Below are 18981 nucleotides of genomic sequence, written 5' to 3'. Positions count from 1 at the left end.
TTTAAACTCGGATGTAAACAATGACATCCGCTTATATACAAACCCCGTTTCCATATGAGTTGGGAAATTGTGTTAGATGTAAATATAAACGGAATACAATGATTTGCGAATCATTTTCAACCCATATTCAGTTGAATATGCTACAAAGACAACATATTTGATGTTCAAACTTTTTTGTGCAAATAATCATCCATCCATCCATTTTCTACCGCTTATTCCCTTTGGGGTCATTAACTTTAGAATTTGATGCCAGCAACACGTGACAAAGAAGTTGGGAAAGGTGGCAATAAATACTGATAAAGTTGAGGAATGCTCATCAAACACTTATTTGGAACATCCCACAGGTGAACAGGCAAATTGGGAACAGGTGGGTGCCATGATTGGGTATAAAAGTAGATTCCATGAAATGCTCAGTCATTCACAAGAAAGGATGGGGCGAGGGTCACCACTTTGTCAACAAATGCGTGAGCAAATTGTTGAACAGTTTAAAAAAAACCTTTCTCAACCAGCTATTGCAAGGAATTTACGGTCCGTAATATCATCAAAGGGTTCAGAGAATCTGGAGAAATCACTGCACGTAAGCAGCTAAGCCCGTGACCTTCGATCCCTCAGGCTGTACTGCATCAACAAGCGACATCAGTGTGTAAAGGATATCACCACATGGGGTCAGGAACACTTCAGAAACCCACTGTCAGTAACTACAGTTGGTCGCTACATCTGTAAGTGCAAGTTAAAACTCTCCTATGCAAGGCGAAAACCGTTTATCAACAACACCCGGAAACGCCGTCGGCTTCGCTGGGCCTAAGCTCATCTAAGATGGATTGGTACAAAGTGGAAAAGTGTTCTGTGGTCTGACGAGTCCCCATTTCAAATTGATTTTGGAAACTGTGGACGTCGTGTCCTCCGGACCAAAGAGGAAAAGAACCCTCTGGATTGTTATAGGCGCAAAGTCAAAAGTCAGCATGTGTGATGGTATGGGGGTGTATTAGTGCCCAAGACATGGGTAACTTACACATCTGTGAAGGTGCCATTAATGCTGAAAGGTACATACAGGTTTTGGAGCAACATATGTTGCCATCCAAGCAACGTTACCATGGACGCCCTTGTTTATTTCAGCAAGACAATGCCAAGCCACGTGTTACATCAACGTGGCTTCATAGTAAAAGAGTGCAGGTACTAGACTGGCCTGCCTGTAGTCCAGACCTGTCTCCCATTGAAAATGTGTGGCGCATTATGAAGCCTAAAATAGCACAACGGAGACCCTTGGACTGTTGAACAACTTAAGCTGTACATCAAGCAAGAATGGGAAAGAATTCCACCTGAGAAGCTTCAAAAATGTGTCTCCTCAGTTCCCAAACATTTACTGAGTGTTGTTAAAAGGAAAGGCCATGTAACACAGTGGTGAACATGCCCTTTCCCAACTACTTTGGCACGTGTTGCAGCCATGAAATTCTAAGTTAATTATTTTTTGCAAAAAAAATAAATAAAGTTTATGAGTTTGAATATCAAATATGTTGTCTTTGTAGTGCATTCAACTGAATATGGGTTGAAAAGGATTTGCAAATCATTGTATTCCGTTTATATTTACATCTAACACAATTTCCCAACTCATATGGAAACGAGGTTTGTAATACATTCTATAATATTATCACTTTATGTCAGTTTTTGTCGTAGTAAATCAGTCGTATGCAAGGTGTTGTTGTACGTTTACATACGGTGACGTCACTGTAGCGTGAATTATATTTATTTCTTGTGTTGTATTCACTTTACATTGCTAGCAATAGCATCTGTGTGTGAAGGTTGCAGAAAGAGTGCATATTTTCTTACAAGTTGTTCATATTCAGACGAGGCAAGCGCAGAAATAGCTTCAGCTCCGACTTCCGAGGTCAATGGACCTCGGAACAGAGGTTACACACACACACATGCATCCACAAAAAATATACACCACACACACATACCCCACCTCCCCATCCAACGCCCTTGACCCGAATCCCTTAGGGGTGATGGATGGATGGGCAGCGCCTGAAGAGCTGCAGCCAGCCACCGTGGCCCCTCACTCCCTCCCCTCTGTTGCAAGTCTCGAGATGTACGTTGTAATATGTATATCTGCTTTGCTATGGAGGTTTTTTCCCACTCTAGATTGTATTTTTTTACTCATCCTTCCTCAGCGTTGACCTTTTTCCCCATCATTTACGGGGCGCTTTGTGGCGACCCATCAGCGTTCCTATTCTGTAACCCAGCCCACTGTTTGTCTGTCTAATCTTGAACGGGTTTGTGCTGAAAACAAAGTTCCGTTGCACTTGTGCAATGATAATTAAGACCTACCTAACTACCTACAATGGAACGCAGCAATAATATTCTGTAACTGTTCGTCTTTGCAGCTGTTTTCTGCGGAGACCCTGGCTTGCCCGCCCACGGGAGAAGGGAGGACCGAGGCTTTACTTACCGATCCTCCATCTCCTTTTCCTGCTATTCTCCCTTCATCCTGGTCGGCTCCGCTAACAGGTACTGCCAGGATGACGGCACCTGGAGCGGAACGCAGCCCTCCTGCATAGGTATGCAACTCTTCACAGTCCCCGGTTGTGTCGTCAAGACTAGGGATCGGTTTCTTCAGGGCCGATACCGATTATTAGTAGTCAAGGAGGCCGATTACCGATATTTGGAGGCGATATTCCTTTGCAGTAAAAGTCATCTAAACATGAATAGTACACGTCAGTAAGCAGCTCCACGAGGCTTTGAGTTGTTTTTTACATTATTTTTAGGGACCAATAGCAACATAATGTTTCATGCGCTGCTAATGTTGTGCTTAATTTAGCTACAAAATAAACACCTTTATTACGTGTGTCTAAGACAGAGGTGTCAAAGTCCTTTTCACAACACAGTTATGTTTGGCCCCAGAAGGCCGCTTTTAACAGTGAACACTATTATTACACAATTTTTAATTTAATGCATTTTATTAGGAGATTTTTTTTTTACTAAAATGGTAAAAAAAACATGGTAATTTGCAATAATTTCACCTTAAAATGTAGTGTATTTTATTGTAAAAACAGTACTGCTGTTTTTACAATAAAAAAGGCAGCTCAGGTGTCAATGTTACTGTAAAATTTACATTTGTTTTTTTTTACTATAAATAAAAAAAGACCTGCATTTTTACAGCAAAATTTGGGCACCTGAGCTGCCAGTTTGTCATTGTTTTTTTTTTACCGCAAATCAACAACTGTATATGTTTTGGTGTATTACTATAAATGCTAAAACGACACCACAGTTTATTACAGTAAAAAAAAAGTACTGTTTTTTTCATTGAGAGAAAAATGCTATTTTATTGTAAAAACAGTACCGCTTTTAACAGTGAACACTATTATTACACAATTATTAATTTAATGTATTTTATTAGTAGATTTGTATTTTTTTTACTAAAATGGTAAACAAAACATGGTAATTTGCAATAATTTCACCTTAAAATGTAGTGTATTTTATTGTAAAAACAGTAATGCTGTTTTTACAATAAAAAAAAAGGCAGCTCAGGTGTCAATGTTACTGTAAAATTTACATTTGTTTTTTTTTACTATAAATAAAAAAAGACCTGCATTTTTACAGCAAAATTTGGGCACCTGAGCTGCCAGTTTGTCATTTTTTTTTTTTTTACCGCAAATCAACAACTGTATATTTTTTGGTGTATTACTATAAATGCTAAAACGACACCACAGTTTATTACAGTAAAAAAAAAGTACTGTTTTTTTCATTGGGAGAAAAATGCTATTTTATTGTAAAAACAGTACCGCTTTTAACAGTGAACACTATTATTACACAATTATTAATTTAATGTATTTTATTAGTAGATTTGTATTTTTTTTTACTAAAATGGTAAAAAAAACATGGTAATTTGCAATAATTTCACCTTAAAATGTAGTGTATTTTATTGTAAAAACAGTAAAAAAAAAAAAAGGCAGCTCAGGTGTCAATGTTACTGTAAAATTTACATTTGTTTTTTTACTATAAATAAAAAAAGACCTGCATTTTTACAGCAAAATGTTGGCACCTGAGCTGTCAGTTTTTTTTTTTACCGCAAATCAACAAATGTATATTTTTCGATGTATTACTGTAAATGCCAAAACGACACCACAGTTTATTACAGTAAAAAAAAAGTACTGTTTTTTTCATTGAGAGAAAAATGCTGTAAAAACCACAGTAAATTTCACAATTTGACCATGAAATCTATTGCTACTTTTACATTGCACAATTTGATGGACAACTTGCTTTGAAATGATTATTATTAGTATTTATTTCTATTTAAACATGGTTTGATAATTGATAATAAGTACATGTATTTTTTTCTGCCAAAATATAAAGAAATAATTCATTTAGTAAGACATGTTATAATACTTTATTGATACAAATTATTTCCAGGATTTTAAGGGCCAAATAAAATGAAGTGGCGGGCCACATCTGGGCCCCCAGGCCTTGAGTTTGACACCTGTGGTCAGTGAGCAGCTAGACGAGGGTTTAAGTTGTTTTTTACATTAATTTTAGGAAAGGTGGGACCAATAGCGACATAATGTTTCATGCGCTGCTAATGTTGTGCTTAATTTAGCTACAAAATAAACACCTTTATTACGTGTCTCTAAGACAGAGGTGTCAAAGTCGTTTTCACTGAGGGCCACAACACAGTTATGTTTGGCCCCAGAAGGCCGCGTTTAACAGTGAACACTATTATTACACAATTTTTAATTTAATGCATTTTATTATTGGATTTTTTTTTTTTACTAAAATGTAAAAAAAAAATGGTAATTTGCAATAATTTCACCTTAAAATGTAGTGTATTTTATTGTAAAAACAGTACTGCTGTTTTTATAGTAAAAAAAAAAAAAAAAAAAGGCAGCTCAGGTGTCAATGTTACTGTAAAATTTACATTTGTTTTTTTTACTATAAATACAAACATTTTTACAGCAAAATTTTGGCACCTGAGCTGTCAGTTTGTTTTTTTACCGCAAATCAACAACTGTATATTTTTCGGTGTATTACTGTAAATGCCAAAACGACACCACAGTTTATTACAGTAAAAAAAAAGTACTGTTTTTTTCATTGAGAGAAAAATACTGTAAAAACCACAATAAATTTCACAATTCAATCATGAAATCTATTGCTACTTTTACATTGCACAATTTGATGGACAACTTGCTTTGAAATTATTATTATTAGTATTTATTTCTATTTAAACATGGTTTGAATGTTTGATAATTGATAATAAGTACATGTATTTTTTTCTGCCAAAATATAAAGAAATAATACATTTAGTAAGACATGTTATAATACTTTATTGATGCAAATTATTTCCAGGATTTCAAGGGCCAAATAAAATGAAGTGGCGGGCCACATCTGGGCCCCCGGGCCTTGAGTTTGACACCTGTGGTCAGTAAGCAGTTAGACGAGGGTTTAAGTTGTTTTTTACATTAATTTTAGGAAAGGTGGGACCAATAGCGACATAATGTTTCATGCGCTGCTAATGTTGTGCTTAATTTAGCTACAAAATAAACACATTTATTACGTATCTCTAAGACGGAGGTGTCAAAGTCGTTTTCACTGAGGGCCACAACACAGTTATGTTTGGCCCCAGAAGGCCGCTTTAAACAGTGAATACTATTATTACACAATTTTTTATTTAATGCATTTTATTAGTAGATTTTTTATTTTTTTTGCTAAAATGTAAAAAAAATATGGTAATTTGCAATAATTTCACCTTAAAATGTAGTGTATTTTATTGTAAAAACAGTACTGCTGTTTTTATAGTAAAAAAAAAAAAAAAAGGCAGCTCAGGTGTCAATGTTACTGTAAAATTTACATTTGTTTTTTTACTATAAATAAAAAAAGACCTGCATTTTTACAGCAAAATTTTGGCACCTGAGCTGTCAGTTTTTGTTTTTTTTACCGCAAATCGACAACTGTATATTTTTCGATGTATTACTGTAAATGCCAAAACGACACCACAGTTTATTACAGTAAAAAAAAAGTACTGTTTTTTTCATTGAGAGAAAAATGCTGTAAAAACCACAGTAAATTTCACAATTTGACCATGAAATCTATTGCTACTTTTACATTGCACAATTTGATGGACAACTTGCTTTGAAATGATTATTATTAGTATTTATTTCTATTTAAACATGGTTTGAATGTTTGATAATTGATAATAAGTACATGTATTTTTTTCTGCCAAAATATAAAGAAATAATTCATTTAGTAAGACATGTTATAATACTTTATTGATACAAATTATTTCCAGGATTTCGAGGGCCAAATAAAATGAAGTGGCGGGCCACATCTGGGCCCCCGGGCCTTGTGTTTGACACCTGTGGTCAGTAAGCAGCTAGACGAGGGTTTAAGTTGTTTTTTACATTAATTTTAGGACCAATAGCGACATAATGTTTCATGCGCTGCTAATGTTGTGCTTAATTTAGCCGCAAAATAAACACCTTTATTACGTGTGTCTAAGACGGAGGTGTCAAAGTCGTTTTCACTGAGGGGTCCCATCGCAGTTGTGTTTGGCCCCAGAAGGCCGCTTTTAACAGTGAACACTATTATTACACAATTATTAATTTAATGTATTTTATTAGTAGATTTCTTCTTTTTTTTTTACTAAAATGGTAAAAAAAAAACATGGTAATTTGCAATAATTTCATTTTAAAATGTAGTGTATTTTATTGTAAAAACAGTACTGCTGTTTTTATAGTAAAAAAAAAAAAAGGCAGCTCAGGTGTCAATGTTACTGTAAAAATTACATTTGGTTTTTTTACTATAAATAAAAAAAGAGCTGCATTTTTACAGCAAAATTTTGGCACCTGAACTGTCAGTTGTTTTTTTTTTACCGCAAATCAACAACTGTATATTTTTTGGTGTATTACTGTAAATGCCAAAACGACACCACAGTTTATTACAGTAAAAAAAAAGTACTGTTTTTTTCATTGAGAGAAAAATGCTGTAAAAACCACAGTAAATTTCACAATTTGACCATGAAATCTATTGCTACTTTTACATTGCACAATTTGATGGACAACTTGCTTTGAAATGATTATTATTAGTATTTATTTCTATTTAAACATGGTTTGAATGTTTGATAATTGATAATAAGTACATGTATTTTTTTCTGCCAAAATATAAAGTTAAAGAAATAATACATTTAGTAAGACATGTTATAATACTTTATTGATACAAATTATTTCCAGGATTTCAAGGGCTAAATAAAATGAAGTGGCGGGCCACATCTGGGCCCCCGGCCCTTGAGTTTGACACCTGTGGTCAGTAAGCAGCTAGACGAGGGTTTAAGTTGTTTTTTACATTAATTTTAGGACCAATAGCGACATAATGTTTCATGCGCTGCTAATGTTGTGCTTAATTTAGTTACAAAATAAACACATTTATTACGTGTTTCTAAGACAGAGGTGTCAAAGTCCTTTTCACTAAGGGTCCCATCGCAGTTGTGTTTGGCCCCAGAGGGCCGCCTTTAACTGTGAACACTATTATTACACAATGTTTAATGCATTTTATTAGTAGATTTTTTTAAACTAAAATGTAAAAAAATATATAAATGTACTATATAAATAAAGTGGATTGTATTGTATTGGAGAGTGTTACTGTACAGGAACAGGTCGAACGTTCTGCCCGGCACGCAGTTTTGCACTGGCTTAAGAAGCCCCGGAAGCTCATCGGCGACAGGTGTGTAGATTGCTGATGGAAAGCAGCTGCCTGCTGCAGCCGGAGTGGCGCGTGCGCAGGAACGCACTTGGAGATGCGCCCAGCGTAGCGCACAGATGAACGCGGACCAGGGTGCGCCCGGGCCGTGACAAAAAGAGGACGATACCAATATACGTCAAAATTGCCAAATATCGGACTAGTCAAGACATGTGCAAACTTTATTCACCACCATAAACATTCCACAGTGGGCAATAACTGAGGACAATGTTACATCCTCCTGTGTTTTTATGATGAGACCATTTATTGTGCATTAAAATAGACTACCTTAGTTTTTTGTGTGTGTTTCAGACCCCACACACACCACCTGCATAGACCCAAGCACTCCTCTCTTCGGTCATCAGAACAACAGTCAAGGCTATCAGGTATGACCCAACACACCAGAACGGGAGACAGTCTTCCCTCCATTATCATGCCAGTTACCTTCCCCGTGTTAGGTGAATGTCCACAAAGTAGGGATGATATTTATTTGATCATTTATATCAATATTATATGCATTTCAAGCCTTTGTAAATCCTCCACACAGCTTTTACACACACACACACTTTCTTGTATGTTACCTTCTTGAGACCTCAGAAAAATGCCTACCTCTAGTATTATAATAGAAGTCGTCATTTTACTCAACCCAAGTCAAAATTTTACAAGAAAATTTAAACATTTGTGCAATATTATGATAAAAGTTGGAATTTTACTCAAGAACAGTTGCAATTTTACAATAAAAGTTTAAAAGTTTGGCAATTTTTTTGAAAAGAGTCGTAATTTTACTCGACAAAATGTGGGTACCGCAATTATATAAGAAAACTTAAAAATGTTGGCAATATTATAATAATAATCGGAATTTTACTTGGCAAAGTTATGACAAAAGTCATCATTTCACTAAAAAAAAATTCACTATTTACAAGAACAACAAAATTGGCAATATTGTGATAAATGTTGGAATTTTACTCACTAACAGTCGCAATTTTACAAGAAAAGCTTAGAATTTTGGAAATTTTATGGAAAGAGTCTTACTTTTACTCGACAAAATGTGGGTATCGCAATTTTATAAGAAATCTTTAACATTTTGGCTATATTATAATAATAATCTGAATTTTACTTGGCAAAGTTATGACAAAATTCATAATTTTACTAAAAAGAAATCACTATTTTACAAGAACAACAAAAACATTGGCAATTTTATGATAAAACTTGGAATTTTACTCACTAACAGTCGCAATTGTACAAGAAAAGCTTAGAATTTTGGCAATTTTATGGAAAGAGTCGTAATTTTACTCGACAAAATGTGGGTATCGCAATTTTATAGGAAAACTTTAACATTTTGGCAATTTTGTATTAATAATCAGAATTTTACTTGGCAAAATTATGACAAAAGTCATAATTTTACTAAAAAAATGTCACTATTTTACAAGAACAACAAAAACATTGACAACATTGTGATAAAAGTTGGAATTTTACTCACTAACAGTCGCAATTTTACAAGAAAATCTTAGAATTTTGTCAATTTTATGGAAAGAGTCGTAATTTTACTCAACAAAATGTGGGTTTCGCAATTTTATAGGAAAACTTTAACATTTTGGCAATATTATAATAATAATCGGAATTTTACTTGGCAAAGTTATGACAAAGTCATAATTTTACTCAAAGAATGTCACTATTTTATAAGAACAACAAAAACATTGGCAATATTGTGATAAAAGTTGGAATTTTACTCACTAACAGTCGCAATTTTACAAGAAAAGCTTAGAATTGTGGCAATTTTATGGAAAGAGTCGTAATTTTACTCGACAAAATTTGGGTTTCGCAATTTTATAGGAAAACTTTAACATTTTGGCAATATTATAATAGTCGGACATTGGAAATATTGTGATAAAAGTCTGAATTTTATTTGACAAATGTCACCATTTTGCATTAAAAAGTAATAATTTTACATAAAAAAGTAATTACTTTACTAGAAAATATTGCAATATTACAGAAACAGAAAGAATAAGAGAAACTGTTCCCAATTTTATAGGAAAAAAAATCGACACATCGCAAGAAAAATAAGCTTATTATTTTAATTTTTTGTTGGTAATTGTTTTTTAATATTCATTATTTACTTCAAGTTATTACAGTATGTCTTTATATACATATTCATTTTTTTTTTTTGTACTAATTTTGGCCAAAGGGGGCGCATCTCAATTTCTTACAGACACTTGTTATTTCATATGTTGACCAGAGGGGGAGCACTTTTAAAAGCGACACACAGTCAATTTGAAAAATCCCTCCTTTTTGGGACCACCCTCATTTTGATATATTTCACCACCTGGGGTGCAAATGAGACATTCTCTACAATGGTTTTCCACATTGGGACCATGATTTATGTCATCACTTGTTCACACCTCCTCATATGGAAGCTACTTTTCCTTGTTGATGTCTCAAGGAGGGTAGAAATACAAGAACACACACACACACACACACACACACACACTGTAAATCTTTGGGGGTGGGGAGTTGCAGGAAAGTTTGTATTCTCAACTAAGCACTGCAGTCTTGTCAGTTGCTAAATACTATTTAGACTTTTTTTAAACCTCAATAAATGTGTTTTAATGATTCCATCGTCCACAAAAGTAATTCAGTGCCTTTTCAGAATTGGTGTTCGTTGCAGTACTTAATTGACCTAATAAATGTCTGTTTGTTGATGATGTTTTCAAGTAGCAGTAGAGTGGAAAAGCAAGTTGACTTTATATGCTTATTTGTGTTTTATTGCGTCCATTAAAGCATATCCAATTGTGTTTACAACCCGCAAAGTATGTGAAAATACCGTCTAAACATCACAAAATGCTGCAAATTCAGTCAGCCGTTTTGAATATTCCGCTCCAAACACCTTGGGCAGTGTCCTTAGATTCCACATCACCGTAGTAACGCTTCTGCACTCTGACCATATTATTAGAGCAGTCATACTGGAAATAAGCAAAAATGTGAAAGAGATGTTCTGTTTATCATTCACAATCCTTATGTAAGACTAGAACACATATGCTCGGCTTTTTTTATGCATTCTAAATCGTAAATAAATAGCTAACAGTTGAGTCAATAGATGGAGGGTCCTCTCATTATACTCTCTAAAAGCGTCCAGAAAGCAGCAACAATACACCATTTACATGTCGTGACCTGAAAATTAACCAAGTATGAGTGATATTGTTATTATAAGTGCTAACGCAGACGGACTATTTTAGCGGCGCATTGATCGCACTGAGCTTTAGCAAACTTGCTAAAAGTCCACTTTCACATCCCCCGAGATGGCGAAAAAGACGCTAGTTGCGGCAACTTTTTTCAACCCTTAGTGAGGATTGTGACTAATTCTTCATCTAAACGAAATTATGTGAGCGTCCCGTTGGTCGCCATCCCAGCTAGTGGAAATATTGCAGTGAGTGTTAGTTTTATTATGTTTAGAAACTTTTATTAGTAGATTGCACAGTACAGTACATATTCCGTACAATTGACCACTAAATGGTAACACGCCAATACGTTTTTCAACTTGTTTAAGTCGGGGTCCACGTTAATCAATTCATGACCCCTTCATTAGCAATGATGCTAATGCTATAGTGTCACCATAATGCTATATTCGTTTAGCACTCGGCTTCTAAAACGTATTGCTCATCTTCTTTGTGTTCGGGCTCAAAAATATAAGGTTCTGGATCATAGTTGTTCCAAAGTGATCATTTTTGCCTCTACTTGATTAGCCTTGTTGTTGATGGGGAAGGGATCTGTGGTTCCGAGCGCGACATCACGCGATCACATGGCTAGCTTTCTCATCATCTCTCAAAATGGCTCGGGAATCTCCGTAAGATTGATACTATTTTGATGATATCTATTTATTTGCAAACGTTGGAAGTCTTCTGGTGTCATAAATCAGATATATATGATACTACTTCAATATAGAGGCAACTAGTAATTCCACTCTACTTTAAAAGGGTCCTATCATGCAAGCAAATGTTTTTTTACCTGTTGGTACCAGTTTTTGTGTATTTGGGACCTGCATAAGTCCCGAAAAATAGAAATCAAACCGTTGAGGCATTGCGGAGATATTTATAAAACAATCTTGCCTAACTTTGTACTGGTCTCAAACTTGCTAAAAGTAAATCTTAGATTATAATCCATGCATCTCCCACCTGCTAGTAGACAAATGTGGCCATGGATTGACAGGCTGGTCCACTTTCACATCCCCCGAGATGGCCAAAAAGACCCAAAAAGACGCTTCCTGCAGGAACTTTTTTGAACCCTTTGTGAGGATTGCGACTAATTCTTCATCTAAACAAAATGATGTGAGCCGTTGGTGGACATCCCAGTGATAGTAGAACTATTGAAGTAACTGTTTTATATGGTTTATTGTGGTTAGTTTGTATGTTTATGCTGCTAATACACCTAATAGCACCTACTCAGTGGCCTTGTGGTTAGAGTGTCCGCCCTGAGATGGGTAGGTCGTGAGTTCAAACCCCAGCCGAGTCATACCAAAGACTATAAAAATGGGAGCCATTACCTCCCTGCTTGGCACTCAGCATCAAGAGTTGGAATTGGGGGTTAAATCACCAAAAATGATTCACGGGCGTGGCCACCGCTGCTGCTCACTGCTCCCCTCACCTCCCAGGGGGTGATCAAGGGTGATGGGTCAAATGCAGAGGATAATTTCGCCACACCTAGTGTGTGTGTGACAATCATTGGTACTTTTATAATTCACTTCACTTCTAAAGCGTATTACTCATCCTCTTTGTGTTCGGGCTCAGAAATCTAAGGTTCTGGATCCTGATTTTTTTCCCAATGTAATGGTTGTTGGCTCTCGCAAAGTCTGCTTAATTTCTTAGCATTGTTGTTGATGGGGAAGGGATCTGTGGTTCGTGCTCTATCTTACGGCCGAGTCATACCAAAGACTATAAAAATGGCACCCATTACCTCCTTGCTTGGCACTCCGCATCAAGGGTTGGAATTGGGGGTTAAATCACCAAAAATTATTCCCAGGCGCGGCCACCGCTGCTTCTCACTGCTCCCCTCACCTCCCAGGGGGTGATCAAGGGTGATGGGTCAAATGCAGAGAATAATTTCGCCACACCTAGTGTGTGTGAGACAATCATTGGTACTTTAATCATTGATACTTCTATAATTCACTTCACTTCTAAAGCGTATTACTCATCCTCTTTGTGTTCGGGCTCAAAAATCTAAGGTTCTGGATCCTGATTTTTTTCCCAATGTAATTGTCTAAGTCTTTTGGTGTCATAGTGGCCCAGTGGTTAGAGTGTCGGCCCTGAGATGGGTAGGTTGTGAGTTCAAACCCCGGCCGAATCATACCAAAGACTATACAAATGGCACACATTACCTCCCTGTTTGGCACTCAGCATCACGGGTTGGAATTGGGGGTTGGATCACCAAAAATGAATCCTGGGCGCGGCCGCCGCTGCTGCTCCCCTCACCTCCCAGGGGGTGATCAAGGGTGATGGGTCAAATGCAGAGAATAATTTCGCCACACCTAGTGTGTGTGTGACAAGCATTGGTACTTTTATAATTCACTTCACTTCTAAAGCGTATTACTCATCCTCTTTGTGTTCGGGCTCAGAAATCTAAGGTTCTGGATCCTGATTTTTTTCCCAATGTAATCGTTGTTGACTCTCGCAAAATCTGCTTCATTTCTTAGCATTGTTGTTGATGGGGAAGGGATCTGTGGTTCGTGCTCTATCTCACGGATCACGTGACTAGCTTCTTTCGTTAACTCTCAAAATGGCTCGGTAATCTGTATTTTGATCGTATCTTTTTATTCTCTAACTTTGGAAGTCTTTTGGTGTCATAGTGGCCCAGTGGTTAGTGTCGGCCCGGAGATGGGTAGGTCGTGAGTTCAAACCCCGGCCGAGTCATACCAAAGACTATACAAATGGGAGCCATTACCTCCCTGTTTGGCACTCAGCATCAAGGGTTGGAATTGGGGTTTAATGATTCCTGGGCGCGGCCACCGCTGCTGCTCACTGCTCCCCTCACCTCCCAGGGGGTGATCAAGGGTGATGGGTCAAATGTAGAGAATAATTTCGGCACACCTAGTGTGTGTGTGACAATCATTGGTACTTTAATTACTTATTTCTTTTTTTTAAGGTTATATCCGTTTAGCACTCGGCTTCTTGGGGCGGTCTATAGCTCGGTTGGTAGAGTGGCCGTGCCAGCAACTTGAGGGTTCCAGGTTCGATCCCCGCTTCCGCCATCCTAGTCACTGCCGTAGTGTCCTTGGGCAAGACACTTTACCCACCTGCTCCCAGTGCCACCCACACTGGCTTAAATGTAACTTAGATATTGGGTTTCACTGTGTAAAAGCGCTTTGAGTCACTAGAGAAAAGCACTATATAAATATAAATATGTGCTCAGTGGCCTTGTGGTTAGAGTGTACGCCCTGAAATGGGTAGGTCGTGAGTTCAAACCCCAGCCGAGTCATACCAAAGACTATAAAAATGGGAGCCATTACCTCCCTGCTTGGCACTCAGCATCAAGGGTTGGAATTGGGGGTTTAATGATTCCCGGGCGCGGCCACCGGTGCTGCTCACTGCTCCCCTCAACTCCCAGTTGGTGATCAAGGGTGATGGGTCAAATGCAGAGAATAATTTCAGCACACCTAGTGTGTGTGTGACAATCATTGGAACTTTAATCATTGATACTTCTATAATTCACTTCACTTCCATAGCGTATTACTCATCCTCTTTGTGTTCGGGCTCAAAAATCTAAGGTTCTGGATCCTGATTTTTTTCCCAATGTAATCGTTGTTGGCTCTCGCAAAATCTGCTTCATTTCTTAGCATTGCTGTTGATGGGGAAGGGATCTGTGGTTCCTCCTCTATCTCACGGATCACGTGACTAGCTTCTTTCGTTAATTCTCAGAATGGCTCGGTAATCTGTATTTTGATCGTATCTTTTTATTCTCTAACTTTGGAAATCTTTTGGTGTCATAGTGGCCCAGTGGTTAGAGTGTCGGCCCTGAGATGGGTAGGTCGTGAGTTCAAACCCTGGCCGAGTCGTACCAAAGACTATAAAAATGGGAGCCATTATCTCCCTGCTTGGCACTCAGCATCAAGGGTTGGAATTGGGGGTTAAATCACCAAAAATGATTCCCGGGCGCGGCCACCGCTGCTGCTCACTGCTCCCCTCACTTCCCAGGGGGTGATCAAGGGTGATGGGTCAAATGCAGAGGATAATTTCGCTACACCTAGTGTGTGTGTGACAATCATTGCTACTTCTATAATTCACTTCACTTCTAAAGTGTCTTACTCATCCTCTTTGTATTCGGGCTCAAAAATCTAAGATTCTGGATCCTGATTTTTTTCCCAATGTAATCGTTGTTGGCTCTCGCAAAATCTGCTTCATTTCTTAGCATTGTTGTTGATGGGGAAGGGATCTGTGGTTCCTCCTCTATCTCACGGATCACGTGACTAGCTTCTTTCGTTAACTCTCAGAATGGCTCGGTAATCTGTATTTTGATCGTATCTTTTTATTCTCTAACTTTGGAAGTCTTTTGGTGTCATAGTGGCCCAGTGGTTAGAGTGTCGGCCCTGAAATGGGTAGGTTGTGAGTTCAAACCCCAGCCGAGTCATACCAAAGACTATAAATATGGGACCCATTACCTTCCTGCTTGGCACTCAGCATCAAGGGTTGGAATTGGGGGTTAAATCACCAAAAATGATTCCCGGGCGCAGCCGCCACTGCTGCTCACTGCTCCCCTCACCTCCCAGGGGGTGATCAAGGGTGATGGGTCAAATGCAGAGAATAATTTCGGCACACCGAGTGTGTGTGTGACAATCATTGGTACTTAAATTACTTTTTTTTTTTTAATGCTATATCCGTTTAGCACTCAGCTTCTTGGGGCGGTATATAGCTCGGTTGGTAGAGTGGCCGTGCCAGCAACTTGAGGGATCCAGGTTCGATCCCCGCTTCAGCCATCCTAGTCACTGCCGTTGTGTCCTTGGGCAAGACACTTTACCCACCTCCTCCCAGTGCCACCCACACTGGCTTAAATGTAACTTAGATATTGGGTTTCACTGTGTAAAAGCGCTTTTAGTCACTAGAGAAAAGCGCTATATAAATATAAATATGTGCTCAGTGGCCTTGTGGTTAGAGTGTCCGCCCTGAGATGGGTATGTCGTGAGTTCAAAGCCCAGCCGAGTCATACCAAAGACTATAAAAATGGGAGCCATTACCTCCCTGCTTGGCACTCAGCATCAAGGGTTGGAATTGGGGGTTTAATGATTCCCGGGCGCGGCCACCGCTGCTGCTCACTGCTCCCCTCACCTCCCAGGGGGTGATCAAGGGTGATGGGTCAAATGCAGAGAATAATTTCGGCACACCTGGTGTGTGTGTGACAATCATTGCTACTTCTATAATTCACTTCACTTCTAAAGTGTCTTACTCATCCTCTTTGTGTTCGGGCTCAAAAATATAAGGTTCTGGATCCTGAATTTTCCCCCCGAAGTAATCTCTCGCAAAGTCTGCTTAATTTCCTAGCATTGTTGTTGATGGGGAAGGGATCTGTGGTTCCTCCTCTATCTCACGGATCACGTGACTCGCTTCTGTCATTAACTCTCAAAATGGCTCGGAAATCTCCGTGAGATTGATACTATTTTGATCATATTAATTTATTCCCAAACTTTGTAAGTCTTCTGGTGTAATAAATCCGATATATATGATAATACTTCAATATGGAGGCTACTTGTTTGTCCACTCGACTGCTACTTTCATTGCGAATGGCGGTGACTTTATCGCGCCCCGTGACAGAATAACAGCACAATTGTGGAAGGCTTTAAAATAAAGCCAGTGTGCTTTATTTGACATTTATTGTAAACAGTATCCTGCGCCATATTTCTCTCCTGTCCCGCCCGCAGATCAGCGGCACGGTGTTCTTCAGCTGCAGGAAAGGCTACCTGCTGCAGGGCTCCGTCTCCCGGACTTGCCTGCCCAACCTCACTTGGAGCGGTTTTCAGCCCGAGTGCATCGGTGAGCTCCCATCAGGCTTATATCGGGAGATGAAATGTGTTGTGTACGCTCTCCCTTCATCATGCTTCTTTTTCTCCCCTTTCTCTGATCCGTCTCCCTGCGCCTTGCCTCCTTCCAACCTGTCACATGAAAACCACACTCCTTTCTTCCTTTAATCTTTATATCCATTTTTTTTTTTTTTTTTCTTTCCTGCAGCTCACCACTGCAGCCAGCCGGAGCTGCCGGCCCAGTCGGACGTGCGGGCTATTGAACTGCCATCCCTGGGCTACACACTGATCTACACCTGCCAGCCCGGGTTCTACTTGGCTGGAGGATCAGAGCACAGGACCTGCAAGTCCGACGGGAGCTGGACCGGGAAGCCACCTCTCTGTGCAGGTAGAAATACACTATATTGACAAAAGTATTTGGCCACCCATCCAAATGATGAGAATCAGGTGTCCTAATCACTTGGCCCGGTGTATCAAATCAAGCACTTAGGCATGGAGACTGTTTCTACAAACATTTGTGAAAGAATGGGCCACTCTCAGTGATTTCCAGCGTGGAACTGTCATAGGATGCCACTTTTGCAACAAATCCAGTCGTAAAATTTCCTCGCTCCTAAATATTCCAAAGTCAACTTTATTCTAAGAAAAGTGAAGAGTTTGGGAACAACAGCAACTCGGCCACCAAGTGGTAGGCCACGTAAAAACTGACATTGAGGGGTCAGTTGCTACAGAGCTCCAAACTTCATGTGACCTTCCAATTAGCCCACGTACAGTACGCAGAGAGCTTTATGGAATGGGTTTTCATGGCCGAGCAGCTGCATCTAAGCCATACAACAAATCCAATCGTGAAATTTCCTCGCTCCTAAATATTCCAAAGTCAACTTTATTCTAAGAAAAGTGAAGAGTTTGGGAACAACAGCAACTCAGCCACCGAGCGGTAGGCCACGTAAACTGACAGGGAGGGGTCAGCGGATGCTGAAGCGCATAGTGCAAAGACTTTCTGCACAGTCAGTTGCTACAGAGCTCCAAACGTCATGTGACCTTCTAATTAGCCCACGTACAGTACGCAGAGAGCTTTATGGAATGGTTTTCCATGGCCGTGCAGCTGTATCTAAGACATACAACAAATCCAATTGTGAAATTTCCTCGCTCTTAAATATTCCAAAGTCAGCTCCAAACGTCATGTGACCTTCCAATTAGCCCACGTACAGTACGCAGAGAGCTTCATGGAATGGGTTTCCATGGCCGAGCAGCTATATCTAAGTCAAAACACACACATCCAATCGTGAAATTTCCTTGCTCCTAAATATTCCAAAGTCAACTTTATTCTAAGAAAAGTGAAGAGTTTGGGAACAACAGCAACTCAGCCACCAAGCGGTAGGCCACGTAAACTGACAGGGAGGGGTCAGCGGATGCTGAAGCGCATAGTGCAAAGACTTTCTGCACAGTCAGTTGCTACAGAGCTCCAAACTTCATGTGACCTTCCAATTAGCCCACGTACAGTACGCAGAGAGCTTCATGGAATGGGTTTCCATGGCCGAGCAGCTGCATCTTAGGCATACATCACCAAGTCCAATGCAAAGCGTGGGATGCAGTGGTGTGACTCTAGAGCAGTGGAGTAAACGTTCTCTGGAGTGATGAATCACACTTTTCCATCTGGCAATCTGATGGACCCGTCTGGGTTTGGAGGTTGCCAGGAGAACGCTACATTTCGGACTGTATTGTGCCCAGTGTGAAATTTAGTAGAGAGGAATTATGGTGTGGGGTTGTTTTTCAGGAGTTGGGCTCGGCCCATTAGTTCCATTGAAAGGAATTTTGAATGCTCCAGGATACCAAAACATTTTAGACAATTCCATGCTCCCAACCTTGTGGGAACAGTCTGGAGTGGGCCCCTTCCTCTTCCAACATGACTGTGCACCAGTGCACAAAACAAGGTCCATAAAGACATGGATGACAGAGTCTGGTGTGGATGAACTTGACTGGCCTGCACAGAGTCCTGACTTGAACCCTTTGGGATGAATTAGAAGGGAGACTGAGAGCCAGGCCTTTTCCACCAACATCAGTGTGTGACCTCACCAAAGCGCTTTTGTAAGAATGGTCGTCGAAATTGCTATAAACACACTCGGCAACCTTGTGGACAAAATCCCGAACCAACGAGATGCACAGTGTTCCCTGCACTGTTTGTGTCGAAGCGGGCTGAAACGTGGCCTAATGCTGATGAATACCTCCGTTAACAGCTGCTTATAGTCAGACACATGCCAGGG

General features: G+C 39.2%; 1 protein-coding gene across 1 annotated transcript in view; it reads left to right on the top strand.

The window, feature by feature from the left end:
* Window positions 1-18981, top strand: part of csmd2 (CUB and Sushi multiple domains 2) — an 828472-nt gene that overhangs the window by 766148 nt on the left and 43343 nt on the right. Inside the window, exons 62-65 of the mRNA XM_061982429.2 lie at window positions 2382-2555; window positions 8035-8108; window positions 16622-16733; window positions 16929-17108. Coding sequence (XP_061838413.2) covers window positions 2382-2555; window positions 8035-8108; window positions 16622-16733; window positions 16929-17108 — 540 coding nt within the window. The remainder of the gene's footprint in view (window positions 1-2381; window positions 2556-8034; window positions 8109-16621; window positions 16734-16928; window positions 17109-18981) is intronic.

Source organism: Nerophis lumbriciformis, linkage group LG21 (genome assembly GCF_033978685.3).
Source record: "Nerophis lumbriciformis linkage group LG21, RoL_Nlum_v2.1, whole genome shotgun sequence".
Lineage (NCBI taxonomy): Eukaryota > Metazoa > Chordata > Actinopteri > Syngnathiformes > Syngnathidae > Nerophis > Nerophis lumbriciformis.
The sequence above is the reverse complement of the archived record's forward strand: the minus strand, read 5'-3'. Positions and strand labels throughout refer to the sequence as shown.